At 40.6% G+C, this 27,471-nt stretch overlaps 1 protein-coding gene across 1 annotated transcript; it reads left to right on the forward strand.

The window, feature by feature from the left end:
- The first annotated feature begins 3,773 nt into the window (after positions 1-3,773).
- Positions 3,774-24,730, forward strand: LOC139463339 (cubilin-like). The gene is made up of 20 exons (XM_071244590.1): positions 3,774-4,074; positions 5,974-6,049; positions 6,757-6,869; positions 7,306-7,452; positions 8,894-8,981; positions 9,549-9,667; positions 11,152-11,304; positions 12,250-12,340; positions 13,134-13,255; positions 13,971-14,126; positions 14,436-14,517; positions 15,170-15,288; positions 15,584-15,739; positions 16,019-16,100; positions 17,945-18,045; positions 19,026-19,175; positions 19,434-19,530; positions 19,965-20,083; positions 20,777-20,932; positions 23,773-24,730. Exons 1-20 carry the CDS (start codon positions 4,032-4,034, stop codon positions 24,183-24,185), a joined length of 2,583 nt encoding a protein of 860 aa, XP_071100691.1. The 5' UTR covers positions 3,774-4,031; the 3' UTR covers positions 24,186-24,730.
- Positions 24,731-27,471: the final 2,741 nt, after the last annotated feature.

Consider the following 27,471-nt stretch of genomic DNA (forward strand, 5'->3'; position numbering starts at 1 on the left):
ATCGCCAAGAAGATAAACTTTGTTTCATGTTTGTCAAACATCGTCTTGCAGATCATTTACTGCATTGAATGAGAGATTGCAGAGATTGAGTAAATGGGTGAGTGACAATTTTGCTGAATCGATTCCGTGACAACTGTACCTGTGGGAACTGTAGTCAGAGACTGTGGGAGGATAGCAACGCGTTTCCCGTTACACTAGAAATAGCACTAGAAATCCAGAGTTAACTTGAACCGATTCCTGTTAGTATTGGCATATCTGGGTGTGGGTTTAATACACCGTTTTGAACAGTATTTCATTTACAGTTGTCCGTATCAGATTAATCTGGCACTCGTACCCAAAGTGGCACAGGCGTCAAACCTTCTGAGATTATAATCGCGACGTTTTAGTGTATAGCTTGTAGAGCTAGAGTTCTTGCCAGGTGGTCTGTCATCATTTCTCACTCGAACCTTATTGTTTAACATCATTGTTATGTTGGATATGAGGGATTGTTTGGCCATCAAAGGTGCTTAGAAGATGTTGACTTCTACATGACTTTTATTTGTAAAAAAGCAACTGCTCTTGCAGGTGTCACATATTTCAAAATGATATTATCATTATTGATTGTTATTATGTTGTACATAGGAACACAAGTACGGTGCACGGTAATATATATTGTCTCATACTAATGTACTGAAGTTTTAAAGGTACGTGGAATGTCTCATTTAAAAGCTGATATCAATAAATCAATTTTTCTATGATCTCATTAACAGTTTGTTATTTATTGCTATTTTGTGTAGTTTGTCGGAACTACAACAGTGTCTTAGCTAATGTATGCTATCAAACTACACGTACGACAGTAATCACACTATCTGTGTAAAGGTATGTCAAATACATGCTCGTATACAATTACCTTATACAAATGTTCCTATAAGCACCGGATAGTACTTCATGATTCCTTGTGAAGGGGATTTTGATATCGAAAGGCGACACCCATTTCACCCAGTTCTAGTCAGTGTCGACTCTCAAGGGCAGATTGTCCATGTGATCAGCATACTAAGACATGCAGCCTATGTGACCAGTGCACCTAGACATATGACCTATGTGATCAGCCTACAAAAGCATATGGGTCATATGATCAGCTCACCAAGACAGATAGCTTATGTGGTCAGCTCACCAAGACAGATAACCCATGTGGTCAGATTACTGGGACAGATAGACCATGTGGTCAGCTTACTTGGGCAGAAAGACCATGTGGTCAGCTTACTGGTGCAGATGGACTATGTGGTCAGCTTACTGGGGCAGATGGACCATGTGGTCAGCTTACTGGGGCAGATAGTCCATGTGGTCAGCTCACCAAGACAAATAGCCCATGTGATCATCTTACTGGAACAGGCACACCATGTGTTCAGCTCGCCAGTACAGATAGCTCTGTGGTCAGCTCATGAAACCAGACAGCTCATGTTGTCAGCTCACTAAGACAGATGGCCCATGTGATCAGTTTACTAGGGCAGATGGCCTTTGTGATCAACTCACTAGGGCAGATAGACTTTGTGATCAGGTCACTAGCCCATGTGTGAGTTTACTAGGGCATGTGGCCCATATGATCAGTTCATCCAGACAGAAGGCCCATGTGGTCAGGTCACCAAGACAGATCGCAGTTATTCGCAAGAACAAACAAAATGACACATGATTCATGAATAATACAACATTGCTTATTGGAAATCAATGAATGAGTTAGTGAATGAATGTAACGCTCTTTTTAATGGCGATCAGATATAACCATATGTTATACCCGACTTGATCACTCACTCACTCACTTTGATAACCTGTCTTGTATTATAGTAGGGCGGTCGGGTAGCCTAGTGGTTAAAGCGTTCGCTCGTCACGCCGAAGACCCGGGTTCGATTCCCGACATGGGTAAAATATGTGAAGCCCATTTCTGGTGTCCCCGCCGTGTTAATGCTGGAATATTGCTAAAAGCGGCGTAAAACCATACTCACTCACTCACTATTATAGTGGCGAATCATAAAAATATGTTGAATCTTCTTTCGGAATGAACAGATTCGAGTGATTTCTCTGTCTTGAGACAAGTTATATGGTTGATGAAAAATTTATCTCTGCACATTGATCGTCATTTGTTGTATGTTCAGAATTGCCAGTGGATTCCTGGCTCAGAATCAACGGGAAGAACGATATCGTGATATCATCGTAATGGTTTGATGATAATAATAATAATAATAATAACAACAACAACAACAACAACAATAATAAATAGAAAAACCTAAAGAGAGCAGTTTTATGACGAGAGAGTATATATTCCCATATGTAAGATTAGGTTTCTTTCCGACTAGGCTTTTCATGTGAAATTACATGTAGGAGTGGCGATTACCTTTTGTACCTATGCCTGTACTTTTCCTTACCGACCCGTCAACATCCGGGTTGGGCTTGGCCCTCAGCCATCTATGCTTGTCGTAAGAGGCCAAAACATAGGATTGCTGACTTCGTTTATGCATGTCATCGCATCCCTGTTGCTCATGGTGTCAATAACTGGATTATATTATCTGGTTTACACTTGATTATTTACAGCACGCTGTCGTATAGCTGGACTATTGCTGAGTTGTCTGCTAAACAACAAATAAAAATTATTATTTTTACCCCAATGACATCTTCTAAATACAGATATGTGTAATGTTCACACTCAAACTACATCTAAATACATTGTACAAACGGTGAGGAGAACTCTTTCCCTTTCTGCTCATGTTTTCATAAAAATTATTAAATGCGTTGATATTATACTTGTTGATTTAGTGTGTGTCACAACGACATTATGCTGTACAGGGGCGGTCGGGTAGCCTAGTGGTTGAAGCGTTTGCTCGTCACGCCGAAGACTTCGGGTTCGATTCCCGACATGGGTAAAATGTGTGAAGCCAATTTCTGGTGTCCCCCGCCGTGATATTGCTGGAATATTGCTAAAAGCGGCGTAAAACCGTACTCACTCACTCACTCCGCTTTTCGCAATATTCCAGCAATATCACGGCGGAGGACACCAGAAATTGGCTTCACACATTTTACCCATGTCGGGAATCGAACCCGGGTCTTCAGCGTGACGAGCGAACGCTTTAACCACTAGGCTACCCGACCGCCCCCACTCCTTTAGAATTGTTATATATCATTGATAGTTCCAAAACGTCACGCACGGGACCACATTGCCATTAAACATGACCCAATCTCCGCCAGCACTACACATGGGCCCCACCTGATCATTTCTCGAGCAAATGTTATTATTTAAATTCAACATTACAAAACTGAGTAATATGCTATCTTCCCCATCAAAACGATCTAATTTATACCATCTTTAAGGTGAACAATATAGTTGTGCACAGGAACAAAATTTATACATTTCGCCGTATTACAAAGAGATAATTTTTTTAAGAATTAGTCAATATATATTGCCCAAAATAATGTTGAATACCCCGTTCTTCACTCAAATAACACAAACATTCATGGCAATAGTTTTCAGTCAGCACAGGGAACAGACAAATATTTGGGCCACCGCGGTATGACTACGGCGTACAATAACATTCACCCACTCACCACATGGTAAACGTCATTCAGTCTACCCAATTTGCTCAGCTGTGACCCACAGTTCATAAGGTGAGAAGTCCGTATACACGCATGAATTCAATGCGGGCATCGAGGCGGAACTGTCTGTGCCAGGTATTAATTCATTGCTATTTTTAGAAACAACGCAGCCCTGTGACACGATTTAACCCGCAGTGTTCATCACTAACTCGATAGCCTTGAGTCAGTCCTTGCTCATGAGATAAATCGCAGTACCATGGAAGACATTGTTGTGGAAAATGATGTGCTCTAAACATTTGTAAAATAATTAGCAGTCCCTAAATGAGATGAGACGCAATAGGACGATGCGCGCGTCGCTCCCTAACGTGTGACCTACATGTAGACACAGGTATACTTACCAAACGGATCTTGCGAAACATGTGAGCCCTGTGTATATTTACAGTTTGACAGTGGAGTAAGCAGACACGAATATGGCGCTTCGGATTTCAATATTTCTGTCCATCTTCTTGACAGGTAACCTTCACGAATTACTCAATCAGGCCCGTAGGAGCAGTGGGACAGGGGCTTTTGTCTTTTGTGTTAGTATTTCATATGAGCTATACTCTGCCTTTCAATGAACGTATAAATGCGATTCTTGTGGCGGTTTGGGACAGATTGGCCGTCGCCTTCATCTCCACCTCACCCTCACCCTCACAAATAATAGACTGTATGTTGTATACATCACTATATCTACCCTGGACGCTGGGAATAATTACAAGGCTTCACGTGTACATATGTACATAATTGTCCATGGCTATCCATCACAACACCGCCACTGATCGTTCAGGTGTGACGGTGTGCAGTGAATATGCTACCCGTAAAATATACCATACATAACATTGTGCATATTGTTGGGATTGGTGTTATTTTGTGTTTATTTGTGTTTAACGTAATGTTATGGCAGCGGGAAAATCCACAAAGTAAATACATGTTACCGGACATAATATAATTTACAATAAATATTTCATAAGTGTAGGAATACAGAGCACATAGCCTGATTGAAACTGTTCAATGATGCACTTTAGAAATTGGGTTGGGGATGTAAACACAGTTAAGACATGTTTAGATCTAAACATGATTAGGAGAATATGTTTTTACTCCTCAACGGAAAACACATTTGGTTTGCTCTATCTAAACGCATTTAGGTCTAAACACATTACATGAGCTATTGTCTCACAGCCTAAACATCCCCATGCTCTAAAGATGTTTATAATTTCAACATTTTAAAACATATTTAGATTTTTAACATGTTTCAACAGGCTTCGAATTTAAACAAGTTTCAATAAAGTGCATATCATTAGGCAATATGTCAAATATAGACAAGATGTATATTCATATATATATATTGAAATTAGATATGCAAATCAGATTCACAGGCTCTTGCATAACCCATATACCACCAGGATTGGTATAATAATTACATAATAATGTAGACTCGGTTAACGGTGACAAGGAATTAAAACACTTGTGACGACAGCAGTCTACGTATTAGTTTACACTCTCTGACATCCATATCGCATATTTTGCCTTTTATCAGAGATTTCCTCATCGGTGTTACCAGCGAAACGTTTGACAGCCATTGCTGGTGTCAAGGGGAGACCACTCTTCAAATCTTAGAGGCCAAACCTTGTTGAAAATTTTACCTATGATCTTTATCAATAAAGTCACGAACGTGATCTAGAAAGAACAGATTGATGTCCTTGCACAAATAATGGTAGTTAAACACAAAACAGTGTCAAAAAACGAATTTCGGTACCAGCATTTCCATGTGAAATATGTGAGGTGGGTGTTGGAAAATCCAAGATGGCTGTCACTAACGGTATACGGTCTCGTATAAGGTCAGTATCAACCATCTTGGATTTTTACTGCCGATATACGTCAAGCAGTAGCACTTTTAACGAAACCAGTAAATGCACTATCATTGGATTTTCTAGTCCATCGATCATTTGCATTGACCCCCTAGTTTGTCTGCAGGTCGCTGTTGCATGGGAGGAGTTCAGCTGTGTGACGTCAGGCAATAAATACTTATGTTTGTACTTTTTTTATGCAAATTGTGTGAACGACGGGTGTAATCGATATGGTAGAACATGCTTTACCTGTTCCCGAACACCTTGTATCATCACTGATTTTCAGTGGTCCATTTATACAATTTTCGCAGCTATTTGCCCTTTTGGCCAAATTGAATCTGTTTCGGGTGAAAATCAAGACTGTTTTTTCTTCTTTAACGTTATATATTTATCATGTTTTAAAGTTCGTTGTTTAAAGATGTTGTTGAATATTGTCCACTACTGAGCGAAACCACTTCCATGCACTCATAACTGCAACAAAGTGTTGGATTAAGATGGTAATTGTAAGAAAACACTCTTGTTTCAGTTCATGGAGATACTATCAGCCTGACAGCAACATCAACGAAACAGTCATACATTGTTTATGCGGATCCCACTGACAGGTAAGAAGTTTGAACTTGTTGTTAAGCTGTAACGTAAACGTAAAATGACAACATTTTCGAACAGAATATTTTCTACGTAACATAAATGCAAACATGGGCGGGGGGAGCCCTATCCGCACGGAGTCATGGTGGGTATTGGGGCAGATTGAAATCATGGCAGTTCCTTTTGTATTAGTTTTTGCGGATATTTTCAATAGCGGTGATAAGTGTTAAAAATGAAAATATAAATACAATGGGGACCTTTAATCATTTGTTTGTTTTACAAACATGTGGAGACGCTCGGAATTCGGAACAATACCGCACACTGGTTGGAGGACTGGTGAAGCTTTTAACTGTTCAAAAGTATTTGTGCGAACATTGACGTCACTGAGAATGAACAACTCGCCAGGGTCACAAATGTGTTAATGAGGAACGGTGTTTATTAAAAAAGGCTTTCAACTGGAATTCGTGTTTTACCAATTTCTGGTTTTTATTTATGGGCGGATCCGTAAACTGGTATATTCTGTGTCCTAATATGTAATATGTGAGTTGTATCAATGATAAACTTGTAGGTTTAACGCCACTACATATGGTCGGGCCGTGCTCGAGGGTTTCGCCTTCAATTGGTGTCACCTTGGAGAACAGGTGACTGGGTGGAATTCATGCCTATTAGCTATAGGACTGGTATGTTGTTGTATGTTTCAGCATTTATATTTTTATATTGACAGGATCATCATCACAGCCGCAATGACAGAGCACCTTGTCAGATTGGGAATTAAATCTACGTATAACCTTAGTGACGAGGATTGTGCAGCCAGTGCCGTTAATGTTACATCAGGAGGTAAGCTGTTGAAAGATTGACAGATTAAAATATGAATACATAAAGGAATGGACAGATGAACGAATACATGCTTAAAATGAAAGGGATCTTCTTTAATGATGTATATAGGTTTTAGGCATTATTGGTGGAATCCATGTCACGCTATGTTATAACGTTTGAACCATAAACATTGACACATCATAAGAGCAAACAAAAGATGAAAAAAAAAAATATTCTCACGGTTTATGTTTCTTGGGACGAAAGTCCTATTCTATCGTCTCAATTCTGGGCCATGTGGAATGACGCAGACAGCTCTATATATTAGAAGTTGAGGAAAGATATAGTGATGAATGTTCTGTTGTTTGAAACGAAATGATTTGATTGGTTGGTAATTTGTGTTAAGTAACGACCTGCTATGCTATGGATATCTCGATGTTGGACCGTTTCTTTGTCTCAGAGGCCGGCCTGTATGTGGGTTCCTACTGTGGCAAACAGACCCCAGACTGGTTTTACGCTTCACACAACACTGCGACCATCGTGTTCAGATCATCAAGGGTTGCTGCAGGTCTCGGGAGAATCAACGTCACTTACAACATACAGAGTGGTACGTTAATGCTATGTCTCATCTTTCCTTTGAAAAGACCTAACTACAGAATTTGAGAAGAGTGAGTATGGTTTAACGCCTCTTTTAGCAATATTCCAGCAATATCACGGCTGGGTGGACATAAGAAATGGGATTCACACAGTGTACCCATGTGGGGAATCGAACCCGAGCGTTCGGCGTGACGAGCTAACGCTTTAACCACTAGGCTACCCCACCACCCCAGAACTTCAGAGCATACCGTTCCTTGCACATTTTAGGACATCGGTTATAGTTTAAACCAGGGTAAAGATTTAATGGATGGTTTAGATTTAAGAATGTATGTGTCTTAGTATACTTCCTGAAAGAGGGAGTGAGTGTTAGACAGTTTTATCACTGCGTGTCAACGTGTACCGGGCTAAAACGGAGACTTGTCTGAAGGGTACCTGTATTATCATGGCGAAAACAACACAAATTGGCTGAGCCGGTGTCACGAAATATATTCGCCCCCCGAATAAAATCTCCCCCCGGCGAATTTATACCGGTACAGTTCCGCCCCTCTCCGGGGGAGAATCTGTACCGGTATAAACTCTCCGGGGGGAGAATTTGTACGGGGGAGAGTTTATACCGGGACACCGGCACTAGATGTCGTTGACTGTGTTGTCGAAAATACAGCCTGACACCTGAATTAGTTGATATTCAATTTAGGTGTCCGGTACAGATACTTAATTATATATAATAGAAAAAAAATTAAGGTAATTTAGAAATGCACACTAGACTATGACTCTAGATGAGACAAACATACTTATTGCTTACTTTGTAGTCATTCAAATAGAACAACAATAGCACGAAGATACGGTACCGTTTGCGCCAATTCTGGGTGCGTTTTCTTCAACCTGGTGCTGTTTAAGTTTGGTTTCGTTTTGAAGTGGTGCCGTTTCATCTATAATTATAACATGTTGGCTTTATGTGGTAGGTAAGCCTAATGTGGCCCAGGTGTGAGTGACTGAGCGTGTGTTTTGGTTTGATTTGCCGTTGTGATGGGACGTAAATCCGAAGTGATGCCGGTAAAACTTTGGTGAAATCAAGGAACATAGGTATGGTTCTGACAAACCTTGAACCGTAATCAGGGTGAATATGGGATTCGATCCCACCATCATAGGTTTCTGGCACGCCTAAGGGAGGCAACTCTGCACAGAGAATTACGGCGCATTAACGACTGGACCACCCCGGACCCAGGTTATAGACACTTTTGTACATTACCTAGTACTGTTGTAAAACAAACGAGCGTGGTGGTAGAGCTTACATACACGGCTAATGTACGTACCTCTGACATCGAACTGCGGCGACCTTGGGTGTGGGGCCTACCGCACCCCGTTATTTTGCCGACGGCGGAGGACGTTATTAGATCAATAGTACAAAGACTGTTTAAGACACAGAAGAAGGATATTGAATTATGTTTCAGCGTATATATGTGGCGGAGGGATGTCTGCATATCATCGTCCCCGGTTTATCAGGTCCCCCCAGTACCCACTAAGAGGAACACCATTCTGGTGAGTGTATAGTTGTTTGAACCAGACAATATTAAACTTAGATTTCACATATATTGTTGACATAGCTATTCATCCATATATAGACTTAAACAAAAAATTGATGGTGGTATGTGGTCCCGTGTGCACTGGTCGTAATTTTGGTTGTATACTCCCCAGGGAGATGAGAAAAATAATTCAAATTTAAGTGCACGACCGGCACGATCCATTGACCGGGCAAAAATGTAGAGCTTTGAGCACGCTCTAAAGAATTGATTTGGCGTATATGTCTACCTGTCACTTATTTGACGCCTTTTGGCAACGTTTTTTGCAATATTCCAGCAATATCACGACAGGGGACACCAGAAATGGGCTTCACACATTGTATCCCCGACCTTCCGCTCTTCGGTTAGACGCTCTACCACTAGACCACGGTGGCGGTCTTGGCGTGACGAGCGAACGCTTTAACCACTAGGCTACCCAACCTCTCCTACGCCTTTTAGAAGCAATAGGAGAGATATGTCATCTAGTGATTAGAGATGGCAGAATATCAAGATAATGTTACATTCATTCCATTCTATGATTCAACAGGGTTCAGAGGTGTATATGGGTGATAGCAGGATTGAACAATGAACGTGTGAGCATCACTGTGAAATCGGCAACTTTTTCAACAATCGACTGCAGTACCTTCAACGTCACCATATTCGATGGTAGGTATTAGAATCATGTCCACAGACAATACGTTAACACTCACATTGAGCATGCTTCACCCAGCAGTGTATATATATGGTGTCGACAAAACAAGGATCACAAAGGGGAAAATCTGGGATTCGAACTCACGCTAACCGGATCCTGGTACGACTATAAGACCGTACACTGCACAAGAAACTGTGGATATACATGTGTATGTTTTATAAGGTTAATCAGTGAGACAGCGTCCTGGGAATTCCAAACAGGCTAACGCATTGCTCTACCTCAATCAGAGTCCCTTCGTATGCACTGCCAAACTCTACCCCATTCCGATAATTAATACATTAGTGTGTGAGTATATATCACTGCAGGGTATCCACATGAAGACTCGAACCAGGGCAATGGTGTGACCAGCGAACGCTTTAACCACTCAGCTACCCACAGACCCTATTAAAACAAAGTTTGTATTCTGAATTAAAAGCCATTCTCACAAGAACAAGTGTTCATCATAGGTGGAATAGACACACATGATAGACGGGCGGTCGGGTAGCCTAGTGGTTAAAGGGTTCGCTCGTCACGCCAAGACCGCCACCGTGGTCTAGTGGTAGAGCGTCTAACCGAAGAGCGGAAGGTCGGGGATTCAATCAACGGCCGCACACTACTAATAATAAAGCGACGAACCCCATTCCATTTCCAATATAATTTTTTGCAGAAAGCAGAGTCGATTGTACGATACCAACCTTATTAGCATGTGTTTGTGATGACGTTTAAAGATGGTACTTGTTGTTCCCATGCCTAGCGCTCAACATTAAGAGGCTAAAACAAGGACTGGTGGCTCGGAGTCAGTATACTGTGTCTGAGAGGGGTATTCAAACTGTGACATAGTATCTCAGTGGACTAACACTATAAAACTGGCATTAGTCTGGACTAGTCACACACACAGACGCTTGCACGCGCGCGCATGCACGTCGCTGTATACGTTCAGTAATCTTGAACGCGACGTTAAACCCTATTCACCTCACCCCAACTCGTCACGCCGAAGGCCCGGGTTCGATTCTTCACATTGGTACACTGTTTGAAGCCGATATCTGGTGTCCTGGGTGCCGTTGTACAAAACAACCTTAGCGCTAAGGTTACCTTATATCCTTAAGTTTTAACCTTAGTCACTAAGTTCAACCTTTGTAAAGGTTGTTTTGTACAACGGCACCCAGGACACCAGATATCGGCTTTAAACAGTGTACCAATGTGAAGAATCGAACCCGGGCCTTCGGCGTGACGAGTTGGGGTGAGGTGAATAGGGTTTAACGTCGCGTTCAAGATTACTGAACGTATACAGCTGGAATGTTGTAGAACGCGGCGTATAACCATAATCACTCACTAACATAATTCAGAGATAACTCTCTGCGCCTCAGCATCTCTGCTCACATCCATCCCATCCCGAGAGATAAGCCAATGTACACCACGAACTCTCGTAATAATATTCTCTCATGTTTTGTACGTTAAGTTGAGGAAGGTACTTCTGACACACGCACGTTAGGAACATGGTGTGGGGGTGCTGGCAAAACATTCTTCAGCTACTGGAGGCTACTTTACATACTCGCCGCCGGGCAACGACACCTGCCTGCAGGCTTCGAGATTGAATACACAGCAATACCCGGTAAAGTATTAAAATGATAGTTAGATGGATGTGTGAGTGAGTATGTTTTACACCGTCAACTATATGTCATCTATCACTGTGTCTGATTTGGGTCAGGCAAATGAATGTGGTCGATAGCATGAGCAAATATAACACCCATCCAAATATTAGTCGATATCATTTCCAATCAAGAGTAACTGACAACTATTTGACCCGAAACCGCATGGAGGGATTAGTAAAGATATTTATATGTCATGTTGTCATTACCTTCCGTTGTGTTCGTGATAATTCCATTTACCTTACATCTCTGGTATTGAAACACTCAATATAGTCAGCTGGTAAACTAATTTAGTCAACGGCAGGGTTCAGAATAGCGAAGTGGTTAATATTGTATTAAGGCAGTTCTAATAATATTACATTCGTATCACTTCGAGAAGGCGCCAAGATTGGACTTCACACATACCTTTGTGGGACTTGCACCCGTTCGGAGCAGTCAGCCCATACAACAAGCTACTCTTACGCACATTGCTATTTGTTGGTTCCTAAAACAAAACACAAATGAGTCAAGTCATTATCAACACTTGACGTATCACATTCTTGATGTGTGAGTGAGTGATTTCGTTTCAACGCTGGAATAGTACTTCGGTTATATCAAGGCGTGTCAGTTTAATGTTGGAGGAAAGCCCAATGTGACGCATGCGCAGGTCATAGACGTTTCCAAATTTGGCAATCCAACAAGCAGATCATGGTATATACTGGTGAATAACAGGAACGAATCTAACGGGATCCTGGTCCGTCTTAAAGGCGCAACAATGTTTTGCTGGATAAACTTTTGAAGTTGAAAATGTAGTGACAGTTCCGCAAATAGTCTCTTATACTGTAAAATAAACTGGCTGATAAACTTTTTGAGGGTTTCTGTAATGGTGAAATGGAATACGGGGTTTCTAATTTCCATTTGTGTTTCAGATCCCCAAAGACCAATTGTCAACATCTCATTGGAACAAAAGGCAACACCGGAAGTCATCATGTCTCCAGGGCCCCTGAAGATCTATTCTGAGTACGTAAACTGTAGTGTCGGTAAAACTCTCTGTTGGGTAGCTAAATGACCAAATGTGGTGCTATTAATGTGGCATTTCAATCAACATGTCGTGCAAGAGACGCCAGGTAATTAAGCTATTAAAGTAAAACAGGTTTCACACTAACCCGGCCAGTCTGATGGACGAACGCATTGTCCTTTTTCGCGTTACGTGAACATATATATTTATAGCTCTTGTTTCCCATATTGTGCTATATTTGGTACCCTATCTTTCCCATTGCATACATGTAATTGTTTCTCATGTTTCCTATTGCACGCCCGTATTTGTACCGTATCTTTTGCATTGTGTACATATATTTGCACCAGATCTTTGTCATGACGCATATTTGCATCACATCTTTGTCATGACGCATATATGCACCACATCTTTGTCATGACGCATATTTGCACCACATCTTTGTCATGACGCATATTTGCACCACATCTTTGTCATGACGCATATTTGCACCACATCTTTGTCATGACGCATATTTGTGCCGCATGTTTTCTATTCAATGCGTATATTTGCACCGTATCTTTCCCATTGCATGCACGTATTTGAGTAGAAGTGAGTGAGTAGAAGTTTAACGTCGCATCAGTATTGTTCCAGTCATTTAGCGACGAGAACATGAAATAGAATTCAAAACACTGTTGTCAATACAGCCAAGTTATATCTCAAAGCAATCTGTCAAATGAATGAGTGAGTGAGTATAGTTAAGTTCAGTTTAGATGATATTGCATCAATATCAAGATTGGAATTATATCTCTTTTACAGGTTTGAGGAACTTCGATGGTTAGGCCATTCTCAGCAGCGGGTGGTGGTTAATATTACTGTTCTGAATGCAAGCATGGAACATACCCAGGACTGCGATACTGACAGCATACGGATATATCTAGGTGAATGTCGCGTATAGGCGAATCTCCAAGTCAAAGTCCTTGAAACATCTTACATCCATCGAATAGATCAGGGGGTTGTTTAATATCAATGTGGCGATCGGTGAGTGAGTGAGTTGAGTTTAACGCCGCTTTTAACAGTATTCCAGTTACATCGCGGTGTGTCAGCTTAATGTGGGAGGAAAGCCCCAAGTGATGGAGGCCTCTGACGTTTACCACTTCGGTGAAACCCACGAGCCCGGGTATGGTGCTGACAATCCTAGAAACATAATCGGGGCGAACCGGGATTTGAACCCACAATCATAGGTTTCTGGCGTGCCCAAGGGACGCAACCCTGCGCAGCGAATCGCAGCGCCTTAGACGACTGGGGCACCCGTACCCCCTTGTGGCGATCGGGATTTTGCTATAACTATAAGTAACATCTTACATAATTTATCGCCTTAATTGAGTTGAGTTTGGGGTTATTGACTGTACAATGCATGTCAATTCTAAAGGCACACGAAGCCAATGGTCACATTAATGTCGAGATAAATGTTCAACATGAACGTGCACGGCGCATACTTACAGTGGACTACTGAAGTCATATATTTTAACAATATGTTAAAATTCATTTTTCAATTTGTAACTTTTAGAGATTGATCTTTTTTAATAAAAACATATTGACTTACATTTGATTTGATTGTGGTTGATAAATGTTTTGATTTTTTTATATTTGTAGATTCTAATCCTGTGCAAGCTGCGATTGGGTCGGGGTGGTGTGGAGGAGACCTACCAAGCTATGAGGTCTTCACGTCTCGACTGATGGTTGTATTCAGAGCCTATCCCAGCACTGAAACACACAAAGGATTCTCCCTTCAATACAGCATCCTCGATAGTGAGTGTCTGTTGCAGTTCAGACCATAACTCGTTCTCGCCTATCTCCTATCGCTCTGCCCTCTACTTCCGCCCATGTTGAGGGCCGGTGGGGTAGCCTAGTGGTTAAAGCGTTCGCTCTTCACGCCGAAGGCCCGGGTTCGATTCCATACATGGGGACAACCTTGTTGACCTAGATCTTATGCCGTTTGCTTTTGAAATCGTGTGAGAACAATTACTCCATTTATTTCTCAGAAAGTTCCTTAAATAGAGTTTAATATATCAATAAAGGCATGGTTTCATAGTTTATATGCCACATATGTTGTTGCAGCGCCTACTTGTGGAGGTAATCTCACGGCAACGGAAAGTGTTCAACATTTGATGACTCCGAATTATCCCGGGCCACACCAGGGGTAAGTTTTTTTTAAGATACAAAACAAAGTGCAATACTCATCCTTTATATCGGCCACGATCATGAGACACAAGTGGCACAGTGGTCTAAGATACCGTAATTCCATTCATTGCAATGCTAGAAACCTCTGATTCGAATACGCATCCAACACGACCTGAATATGATCCTCAGACTATCTGACCCTTACCAAAGCTTGGTTGTTTTACCAAAGTTTAAAAGCTGACCAGCGTTGATATAATTAATATAAAAGCACAATTGGCCCACTGTTTCTTCGTTTTGTCTGAAAGCCAACTTCATGTTTAATTGCAATCGTTTATTACGAACTGATGCATTGTCTTTTCAGTATTTTGTATATCGGATGCAGATGAAACCGTTTTTGTAGGCGATTGCGTGTACTCGACCATGACATCCAATGTTTCATTGTGTTTACTGTTGGATTGGCTTGGGAAGTAAACACGAACACATGCAACACCATGGCTAACAGCTCTTGGTCTATTGTATTTAGTGATGCTTAGATGTAGATTGCACCGTCATCGATTTGGAGTAGATAAAAATCTACTAAATCTAAAACTACACGATAAATGCAATACACCAGAATTTGTTACCCACAAATGTTGCACGTTTACTTACTTCATTGCGTTGTGTGTTTCAAGACATCAGAAGTGCCAGTGGCTGATTCGCACCACAGATCTTTTCAAGGTAGTGAAGCTCACCTTCACAACTACTGATCTCATTTCAAACTGCAACTCGGAGAGTGTCGTAATGTATGATGGTAAGTTTCCTTATGATAGTCATTTAGAATTTGTGACAGGCTGGTATGAATGATCGACTTGAGTACAATTGTAAACCTAACACCGGAATCAATGTCTGGCACATACACCTTTCATTATTTCTCTATTAACGTAGGCAAATGCATCAGACAATTATCGAAAGTACTGAAGGTTATATTGAAATCATAAAATATTGGCGGGGGTTTGGTAAACTTTATCGTCTTGTCGTTTCTAAGATATACACTACACTAACAAAATATAGCTTTGTTGAACAGAATATTATTGGTATATTTTCAGGAACCAATGAACAAGCGCGTGAAATTGGCTATCAATGCCGTTACAACAGGCAGAATGATAATACCTACAGAAGCGAATCACGCTTTATGTTGATTGTGTTCACATCAATCATTGACAACAAAGACAGGTCGGGTTTCAAGGCAAGCTATGTCGAAGGTATGTCTACGTGTATGTAGTGTTTCCGACGACTGCATTGCAATGAATCATTTTCATTGAAGATAGATTGCTTACTCTCCCACGAAACATATCTGCGTGAAGTTATGGCAAACCCTCCACAGTTGGTCGCCTACGCTTGCAAACGTCGATGTCCTCTTACCTCCTGTGTCGAGTTGACATGCTTTGATGGGATTGTGAATACAGAGTGGAGATACTTGGACTCGCTCAGTCTCTGTTGCTCTCTTTGTTTTGTTGACAAGTCTTGCTGATACATTTCAGAATCGTGTGGATATGCCCTAGATGCGGTTCGTGGCAGACGCAATGTGTTGAATTCTCCAGGGTATCCCGGCAACTACTCAAGGTAAGTTGCTGCGAACGTTTATTAAAATACGTATTTTATCACATTTGGTCCAGACTGGTAAACATCAGTTGTGATCAGGTCTTTATAGATAGCTCATTATCTGGACATACTGGAAGTTTGATCAAAAACATGACATTGTTCATCTTCCCGTGGCAAGAGAGTTAACTGACTTTAAAAGTCCAGTTTCCACCCTTGCCGAACTAGGCTGGAATTCCTGGGCTCGATCGTAGCGCCACCACTGGATATTACGAGTAATGTCCTTTCTATGCCTCTCCTATTGACCAATCAGATTCAATCTCTCGTATCACTTGCATTTGTTTCAAACAAAACGGTGGCGCCCAGTCAAGACGATCTGATCGATAATCAAGATCTATATTGTGATCAAACGAGTCTTACATCGCCAAGTGCATCAAATCACGAGAGCGCCTTGATTAAAAACATGAAAAGATATAGAAAATATCTGTTGACAACGAGTTAGCGGTGCACATGCTTTGCAAATCCTGCAGTCGACCGAAATCTGCATGACACTTTACGAACCGGATTTCGATTTCAGTGCGCGATTTTGATTGGACTATGCATAGACTCGTTAGCCCAGCCAAAATGTAACTCCATAATATCAGCCTAGTTCGACAAGGGTGTAAACTGGACTTTTATAGTCAGTTAACTCACTTGCCTCGGGAAGATGGACATTGTTTGACTTCTCCTTTCTCAGAGAAATAGTGTCAGTAATGAAGCAGGGGCCGACAAGACATCCCGTCACAAACAGAAATCCCAGCACACCCCAAACCCCACTCCCCTTCCACAAAAATACTTAATGTCCCTGACAAAATGTTGTGGCAGAAATGGTGGAACCAATTGTGTGGGGAGACATCGCTGCACATCACCGGACCCCGCTAGCGTTTACAGATGGAAATATGACAAGTGTTTGGTACCGTGATGAAGTTGTCCGTCCTCAAATCCCCCGTTACTTCAGACCCATGGGTGTCACATAACTTTACAGTTATGCACTCACGTTGCATGTCTGGTTACAAGGACAACAGAACACCCCCCCACGCTCAAACATATGAAACGAAACGGCCCATGGATCAAGGAATTAAGTTTTTTCTTAAGCTTTTCATGTGGGATAGTGTTGTACAAAGTTAAAAAATCAAATGTTTTGACAGAATTGAACCTGGTCATTTTTCTGAGCTTGTCAAAAGTCAAGCAAATCCTTTTAGCTTTTGAGACTCCACATGGTATTATATCCGCTTGACTTTAAATATTCACTTTCTTTGAATATGAGGAAAGTCCTTTCTTGATTGTATTATGTGTTTTGTATTGTATGATTATGGTTAATCTTTGAGCCAGGTATATGGCGTTACATTTGCTTGACCCAGGAATATATCTCTCTTTGTACGGTTTGGTATGGAGCTTTGGAATTCAGTTCAAAAGAGGAATTGGCATGTCCCCAGGTCCTAGAGTCAAGTAAAAAAGTTGATTGTTCTAATGCATGGTTTTGGTAGATTTCTTCCTCAGTTACCATACTGACCTTATATGTACCATTGATTGATATGTCACGTATAACAAGATCTTTGATCAAACAATTAATGTAACGATGTTTACATATCATGGTTATGTCATTTGTGGCCTTGTCAGTGAGAAGTCTCCAAACTTTTCATGTAAGGCAGCCAAGCTTTGGATGACAACTGGCTGGGACAGAATGGGTTTGTTCAATTTAAGTATCCACTGTTTCAGGTTGTGCATTCTATCAGTGACAACATCACGTACGTCGCTAAAAAAATGTACTAATCCAGAACGACACGTTAATCCCATTTCACCCCATGTCTAAAACAATTCTGTTTCAGTGGTGGAAATTGTACATGGACGATTGCTGGCAAAGCCGTGGCATTTCGGTTTATTGACATGAACATACCATGTTCAGGAGATTCCATTACGTTCTCTGACAGTAAGATATGTTTTATTGAATTTTTGTATCCAATTTACGTACTAGAATATGAATAGTTTACATCCCATACGTTTTTATTGAAGTGAAATGCACTAGAGAAGTTTACATGTGTTTGTGGCAGGTCCAACAAATGCCAGGATACACTCACCTTATTTCAATAAGGAATCCTCCCAATATGACCTATGGTACTGAGGTAGGCCGGGCGTTAGGGAAACAGACAGACATGGATTGTGATAGTCAGGTGAACTGGTGAAATTTATGTTACATAAGGAATCTCCCAATATGACCTATGGTACTGAGGTGGGTCGGGCGTTAGGGAAACAGACAGACATGGAATGTGATGGTCAGGTGAACTGGTGAAATATATTATATTTCAATAAGGATTCCTCTCAATGAGTCCTATGGTACTGAGGTGGGGTCGGGTGCTGGGAAACAGACACATAATGTTGTGTAATTTGATGGTCAGGTGAACTAATGAAACTATTGTTCTAATATGGATTCCTCCCAATGTGACCTAGGGGGGGTCCTCTATCTATAGCCTGATGAAAGATGTTTGATTTTGTTTACCCGTATTAAAATACAGAAACATTCTTGTGGCTATTTCTTCCTTTACTTCTTTGTATCAAACGATACGGCCAACTCCTAGGGTCATACGGTGTCTTCATACAAAATAAACAGCAGGTGATATCTTAGACATTTGCCAAAATGAGGTAAACGTCATTTGCAGATATGTGATAAAGATATGTAGTAGTTTTGTATGTGTGATAACATAGGTGAATTGGTGTCTAACGATTTTCCAGGTGTGCATGCATGTATGGTGATCTGTGCTGACACTGCGCTGCGTCTATGACCACGATAGGTACACAGGTCATTTTTCATTACCATGCAAAATAGTTTTATATGTGTCTCAAAACATGATATTAGGAGAACAACACTGATGTAAGCGATGATGAGGATTCATACTAATGTCTCTGTTTTAGGGAATTCTACGGAATTAAAAAGAAAGTGGGAGATTTGTGGAAACAAGGCACACAACTACATCACAATAGGAAACTCCATATCTATCAACTTTGTAACGACGACAGAGGGAGGAGCGGGATTTAAACTCACCTACGAAATGCTTACATCAAGTAAGTTTTGACAACACTGCCTCACCAACATCACTACTAGGGGGGTGGTGGACCCGTCGTCTAAGACGTCGATATTCGCTGTGCAGAATTGCTTTATTAAGTCATGCCAGAAACCTAAGATTGTTGTATGAATAAAAGATTCGCTCTGATTTGTCAGCATCATACCAGATCTCGTGTGTTGTGATGAATAAGACTGTACCATGATCTGAATTACTTTTGTCTTTGAATATAAATGAAAACGTTAACATTGTGTTACAGGTGCACTGTATGGATGTTCTGGCGACGTCAGACAAGTAGCAGTGACTTCATACAAACGCACCATACGAAGTGTCGGATATCCAACTGGCTATTTCGAGTGAGTACATTTCCCTGTTTTCCCTGAGTGAGCAAATGTTGTTTTACGGCACCAATAGTCAGTCGCGCTCTAGTCTTGTGTGTATAAACAATCAAATCGGCAAACATATGGTTGAAGGCATGAGCACTACACTCGGGGTATGGTTACACAGAGAAGTCTCAATCTGAATTCAGAATCTAAATTATAAAAGGCGTCTGTTAATTAGTGCCAGGAACCGCTGGATGTGGCTATAGGGATTCCTTGAAATGCTCATGATTATGATCCTTGGCTTGTGAGTGTACTACATCTTCTGGTCACTACAAGAGGTTTTTAAATGTGCAAGGGTATTCTATTGACTGCGCATGGGATTGAAATCATTGTGATTGTCATACAAGATGTGTGTTAATTGTATTCTCTGTTATTTCTAACACTGCAAATCGCTCTTTTTCTTCCAGTGATCTTCACTGCAGGTGGCTTTTCAAGACAAGATATGGCGGAATTAAAATTAGTTTCACCATTGCTGACATCAATACAGACGGTTCAACCTGTACGGATGCAATACGGGTCTACGATGGTATGAACTGCAGTTGTGTTTAGACAAAAGGTTCTTTAACCTGCCGCTACGAAGGGACCTAATGGAGCGACCATTAAATATTTTACGTGCGTGCGTGTTTGTGTGGTAGTGAGGGTAGTGTAGTGGGTTGGTTAGGTGGGATTTCGTGTACTTGATGAACTGTTCCCGAATATGCTGGATCAGAATGTTTACGGACAAACAAAATACCGATACAAAAGGACAAAATAAGTCGCCATGCAGAATGTTCGCTGTAACCTAAATATTTTGGTCAGAAAGAATTGCTTGACTCATTGATATTGATTGCGGCACTGACTTGAACAGTATTATGTATCAATCTTAATTCCCAGCCATCTCAATATTTTGTGAAAACAGTCAACCGAACCTGACAACAATGTTGAGATTGTCGTAAGTGGTAGGAGTAGTTCTGCGCTGTTTCAGGCGACAAACACTTACTGTTTTAGAAAAATTATCTGACTGACGGGCGCTACCGGTAGGACAGGACATGCTTCCCCTTTCATGATCACCTGGTGTTATCACTGATCTTCGGGATCCATTGATATAAATTTCACCGCCTTTTTGCCATTTACACCCAACGGAAACTGTTTCAGCGGATAATTGAGACTGGTTATTCTCTGCGTTGACAGTTTATATTCTAAATCTTTCCTTATACCAGTACAATTATTTCAATTGTAGGCTCCAGTTCCACTGCACGTCTTCTAATGGAGAGGTGCAGTCCAGGAAGCTTTTCCTTGAAGAGTACGGGCCGGTCTCTCTATGTGGAGTTCGTCACAGACAGTGTCAACGTTGGGTCTGGATTCTTTATGCAGTGCTCCAGTTTTAACGTCCAAAGTAAGTATATCGAGAATACAAGCAGCATCCACCTGATGAAGATGCGAACTTCTGTAACGTGTTCTATTCTTCTACACTGTGCCAGGAAACGCTGATGTTGAACTCGCATCCAGTATTCGCCATAATTATGATTCGCCATGATTGTGATTACTTGTTAGCACCATTCTCATGCCCATTTGTGTTATTCTTCTACACTGTGCCAGGAAACGCTTATGGTAGGATCGCATCCAATATTCGCCATGATTATGATTCGCCATGATTGTGATTACTTTGTTAGCACCATTCTCATGCCCATTTGTTCCACCAAAGAGGATAAGGTCACTTTACACCTTCTTCGCACATGTGACGCCGTAGTATAACTGAAATTAAACGGAGCTAAACACAATTCACTCTAACAATGTTTTTCAAAGCACGTGCAGGCGGTCAGTTTATTAAAACATATGAGTCGTATACGTTTCGTAAGGAATAGATGTGGTATTAACGTAATGAAGAAAACATGTGAATAGGGATGGTATTACGTTTTGTCAGAGATGAACCGCCGTCGCACTTTATTTTTTAAACCACAATGTGCTGGGATATCTAAGGGATATTAGGTGTATCTTTTTCACAGAGCCAATGGATATCTTTTTTAAATATTGACCGTTCATGTCGAGCGTTGAGGTCACCTGCATGGAAATAGTCTGACATTGTATTTCTCCCTCAAGCATATACAGGATGTCTTCGAGAGGAACCGCGAAGTGAAACTCCCATGTGAGTAGTACGTATCTGAGAAGACAATCGTTACAGTGATGTTTTGCCATTTTCACTGAAGTGCCTTTTCCTGCAGAGATCTGCGTGTCCTTTGCATGTAGTGGGTATATGTTTTGAAACTTAATATATGAATTACTTACTGCAGTAGGCCATGGTGACATAATGAGAAGCATGATATATTGTTTATTAATTGTTCCATTGAACTCAGTCTAGGGACATCATATTTGCTTATTAGCTGTATAGAAGTGGGGAATGGTCTTAACATTATCGCAACTGATATTGACGGTCGATATCACTTTCGAGGTCATCCAGTCAGACGTACATTCAGATCATGGTAACATGGAAACCTAGTATATACACATTGTTTTTTTGCATTGGGTGGGGGGAAAAACAAGGGTTTGAGTGACCTTCATTGAAGGACTCGATTTGTAATTTGTCAGGTTGGTACTGTTCCGCTGTGTACTGAACCCCTTTCTTGGTATGACCTGTTTTTAATTAAGAGCTGGCACTCATGGTTTCATCTTGATATATCAAGCGTTTGGTTGTTGAATTTGAGGGCCAAGGTCGATATTAGCGTAGCAAGAGGCATTGGACTTTCTGTTAAACTAATCGAAGTATAATGAACCAAATCTGGATACAACTGTCTTATCAAGGTAGCCAGAGCCATGCAACTATCTTCCTTTAAGTCGTTTTGCATCAGGCATATATTAGAATTGACACTAAACAGGAAGTGCACATTGCTTATTTATGTCAAAGTAGCTAAATCATGCGACTTCCTGTTTTAAAGTTAACTTTCATTAGACATGTGTTTTCTTAAACTGAAAGTTAGGTCATAAAGGAAGGTGTTGTAACTATCTTATCGGGATAGCGAGACGCCTCTGTTGGAAAGTCGCACTTAATTGGATATACAGTGAACCAAACTGTACATAATGCCGAGAATCTGAAGTGCACACACAGTTAGGAACTTCAAATAACTTCTTATTAAGATAGCTAGGGGGTTTCTGATTAAAGTTGGCTATGCATATAGAGTTGAAATGATGTCATTATTCGGAAAATCATTTCATGAGAGTGAATTTTAAGTAGCGAATTCAAAATCAGTGGGACTCTCGTGTTTTAATTCATTTGATTTTTCGGACCACACGTTTTGTCATTGGACCAATACGCTATGAGACAATTCCTTTAAGGGTGAAGCAGATATATATTTCTACAAACCGAAGGTAATGGCATCAGGCTGGGCATTCATGATGGTAGAATTGATTTCTGATTCGGAAGCATTATGGATATGATGGTGAAGTATCTGCTTCTATGCATGCAAGTACTTGAAGACAGTTTTCAAGTTTGAAAATCAACCCTTCATGCTGCAATGACAACAGTAGCTGGGTCCTACAATGCGACCATTATTGAACAGCCTGGACTGTAGCTACTGTCCTTTGACGTTCGACTCACAAATTGTAATGATATGATAGATATGCTTAGTTTCAGTTTCTAGTTTGTGTTTGATTGTCATAAGAAAAGTCTATAAAAATATGACCTTAAGAAAACCTTCAGGGCTGTGTGTTAGCCTTGTGGCTATAGCTAATGCGTTCGTTTGTCACGCAGAAAATAAAAATTGGTACAATTGAGGTACATAAATCTAAAGCGCGCATGCTGATTCGGACTTTAAAATTCCAGAATGTATTGGAGTTTAGTATGCTTCAAAATGGGATCTTCTGGGTCTGCGTATAAAGCACATTTAGCTAAATATTAACACAGAAGAATTGGTAAATCAAACTACATGTAAATACAAAAAGATTGGGAATCAAACTTATGTAATACAAAGGGAAAAGCGCCGTGAAACACAAAATATCTTGATAAGATTCAGTAAAATAAAAGCTGAATGATTATTGGGTGTATCGACATATGCATCTTGCACAAAGGTATCAAATCGACAGGCGGTCCATAATGTAGACAAAATTAAGTAACTGAGAAGCTTAAGGGATATGAAATTCACTGATTTCCTAATTGTCACCTTCACGTCGTCTATGTACGTCCACGTTTGTACTGCAGTTAATAGTTTCTAATTCATGACTGATAATGTTTTTTTTATGCAGAAACCTCACAAACAAATTACAAGACAACATTTATTGCCCTGGGAGGCCTCATCGGTGCCGTCATCATCGTCGTCATTACCTGCTTTGTCGTCCGTTCATCCAAAAGACGTCGCGGTAATTCAAGAAGAACTGTTATACAATCACAAAGAATGCACACGCCAGCACCATCAGCAGCAACAGGAACAGCCAGTACTCCTGTAGATTTACAGGTGTACCCCTTTCCTCCCAGCTATTCGAACCCCTCACCCCCCAGCTATTCGGAAATTGGACCCAAGCTTGACGGCATGAACGCATTTGATCCACCACCTAGTTACAGTGAGGTCATGAATCAAGGTGCAACAAATGTTCACGGAAATGAACAAAATACTTCACCAGCTGGATTGGGCGGTACGGGAGAATCTATGCACATGTAATTAATCAAGACTCTTAGCGAATGACCAATTTATATTCTGGGCAGGAAGTGGGGGCTATTTCGGAGATGGGGTGGGCTTTATTAATATGTATATGTTCCCTAAACTACCGAAAATCCTACTTTTATCTCAGGTGTAGCAGAAAATAACACTCAGTTCACGGAACGTCCGGCACTCGTGTCTTCTAAAGTGTCCAGAGACGTTGTTGCTCTCGTGGACATATACTTGTCAATACGATGTGCTTCAAACAAGCTATTCATAACTAGGCATTCCAACATAGATACATGGACTTCCATGCTCTGAGAGTCTCTGCGGGTCACAGACTCTCTATATATGACAGTTCACGCGGTTTTAAACTCGCGTCTATATTTTATATATATTTTTCTATCATGTTTTTTTATACTTGCAAAGTATTGTGCTTGAAGAATCATGTTTCATGTGTGTATAGCTGTCACTGAATCAGGTCAATATAAAAACCACCAGATTATTTAATCATAGGATAAGATAGTCATGATAAAAGTAATTGTCCATCTGATTTCATACATCTGGAGTCATCTTTACAAAACTAAAGGTATCTAATGTTCAATCAAAAATACTCAGTTTAGGTATTAACTACTTGTATCCGCAGATAGACAAAACGCCTTTGCAATATGTTTCTGACTGCTCCGTTTTTGCGTCATGCTTGCCCGAGATTTTGTGCAAGCGTACCGGTTATATTGTGAGATATGTTTCTACTTGTAAATAAAATTATATTTCTGTTTCTACACATGTAGATTGTTGGTTATAAATAGCTTATAATTTCAAGCAATGATGTTTGTAGCTTATGCCTAAGTAAGGTTAGTTGGACATTTTATAGCCATGTTGGCATAGGGCAAAGATACAGCAATGCATATAGCCATGGTATTACGCCAGTGATGTTAACATCGTATCAGACGTGTCTGTGGATGACAGCGTATCAGGGATGTCTGTGGATGACAGTGTATCAGACGTGTCTTTGGATGTACAGCGTATCAGGAGTGCCTGTGGATGTACAGCGTATCAGACGTGTCTGTGGATGTACAGCGTATCACGAGTGCCTGTGGATGTACAGTGTATCAGACGTGCCTGTGGATGTACGGCGTATCAGACGTGTCTGTGGATGTACAGCGTATCAGGAGTGTCTGTGGATGTACAGCGTATCACGAGTGCCTGTGGATGTACAGCGTATCAGGAGTGTCTGTGGATGTACAGCGTATCAGGAGTGCCTGTGGATGTACAGCGTATCACGAGTGCCTGTGGGTGTACAGCGTATCAGGAGTGTCTGTGGATGTACAGCGTTTCACACGTGTCTGTGGATGTTGTCTTAGATAGTGCAAGTCTTGTCAGGTCTCCCCAAATTTATGTCGCCCAGCAATAGGGTGATAAAATAAGACTCTGGACGACGACTCGGTGTTAGTATACTGTATGTGAGTGAGGTATTAAGTGACCTAGCACTATAAAAGGCGGCATTAGTCCGGCCTTGTACAGGTAAACAAACACAAACACAACACAAACTCCCTATAGTCTTTGAGCAGCATTAGCATATTTCAAATGCCGTTGTAGAAGCTGTAGTAACAATGAAAACAGAGTTCACACAGCTATTTCTATTTGATGGCATTGAACGAATAAAACAACTTGAAATCCATAAGGCAACTCCGTCTTCATGTGACCAGCATGCTCGTTGGTTTCACCAAGGTGATTAGCGATCACTGCCGATATCAATTTAGCTTTCCTTTCGCTACGTTTACCCCCTTTCTGTACTGTTGAGTCAAATAAGTTATTCAAGCTCCGAGGCTTGCCGAAGAGATTTCAATCAACGATATTTATATTTCATATCAAAACACACGAGGGTTTTGATTTATTATCCGGTATCTCTTTCAAGAATTGACCACAAAAAATGTATTGATTTGTTTACCCCGCTGACATTTGAGACAATCGCAAAAGTAAAATATTAAATAAATATTAAAATGCGCCTTCATGCAGCTGATATTTTCTGTAGCTGTAAAATATATGTGAGAATTGACTACCTAAAGATTATTTTATATGTATTTATTCAGTTGCACGAAATGGCTTCGTTCGTTAAATGAGAAATATCCGTCGGTCCAAAGAATTGGGACGTTCGCGCTGTAACCTTACTATGCTATGACGTGAAAGTTGTGGAACATTTTGGCCTTGTATTCCATCACGTCCTCACTGACCCAAGAGTTTGATATTTGATTGTTGTTTCTTGGAACTGAAGGAATTTTGTTTGTTTGTTGTTTAACGCCGCACTCAGCAATATTCCAGCTATATGACGGCGGTCTGTAAAATAAACGAGTCTGGACCAGACAATCCAGTGATTGACATCAAGAGCATCGATCAACGCAATTGATGACATGCATTAACCAAGTCAGCGAGCCTGACCACCCGATCCCGTTAGTCGCCTCTTACTACAAGCATAGTCGCTTTTTACGGCAAGCATGAGTTGCTGAGAAGGAATCAATTGAGGAAAGGTTAATCTACAAAATAATCTTTTATAATCTTATCTTTTAACATTCAGCTATTGCTTATGCCGATCGACCAATGAGGTGACCAGGGAAATTGAACAGTAATATCACCTCGGGTGTTTTTATAGCATATTTCCCATTTCATTTTATGTCCTGAGTGAAGTCCTTTCAAAAAGAAAATGGATACGAGTTTTGTATCCTATTTGTCACCAACGATGATTTGTAATAATGTTTAATCAACTAAATTACACCATTACAAAATTAGAGTAAAATGCGTATAAATATAAAATGTCAAAAAATGTACACACCAAAGGTGTATCACTTCTGTTTAAGATACAAAACTATCCCTGGGAACTAAATCTAGAGACAACTGAATTGTTTGGGAAATCCAAGCAAATAGCAAACTTGTGTCAAAACATCATTGCCTTTCATTACCTATACGCAATTTGGTTTTATTGAATAAACCCACATTATGAGGTATCCATTCTTGTTTACTTTTGTCAACAAACATTTAAATAAGTGAATGAATTAAAAAGCCTACAAGAAAGGCCGTGATTCGCGTATAGGCCAATCGAATTCCACGTTGCTATTAATTTGACAAACGTGTTTCGTAACAATTTGTTTTGTTACCTCTTTACATCGTACCACGTGGGTTAAATTGTTTGATCTCACACAAGCTACTGTAGAAGCCTTTATCGTAAAAAGTATTTATAGTACTCGTTTTAACTGTACTATCTGTCAACAGTCGTAAATATCCATGTCTTTTGTCTTTTATTTGTTGTTTA

This window comes from Haliotis cracherodii, unplaced genomic scaffold (genome assembly GCF_022045235.1).
Source record: "Haliotis cracherodii isolate W230 unplaced genomic scaffold, xgHalCrac1.p SCAF_1, whole genome shotgun sequence".
NCBI classification, from domain to species: Eukaryota; Metazoa; Mollusca; class Gastropoda; order Lepetellida; family Haliotidae; genus Haliotis; species Haliotis cracherodii.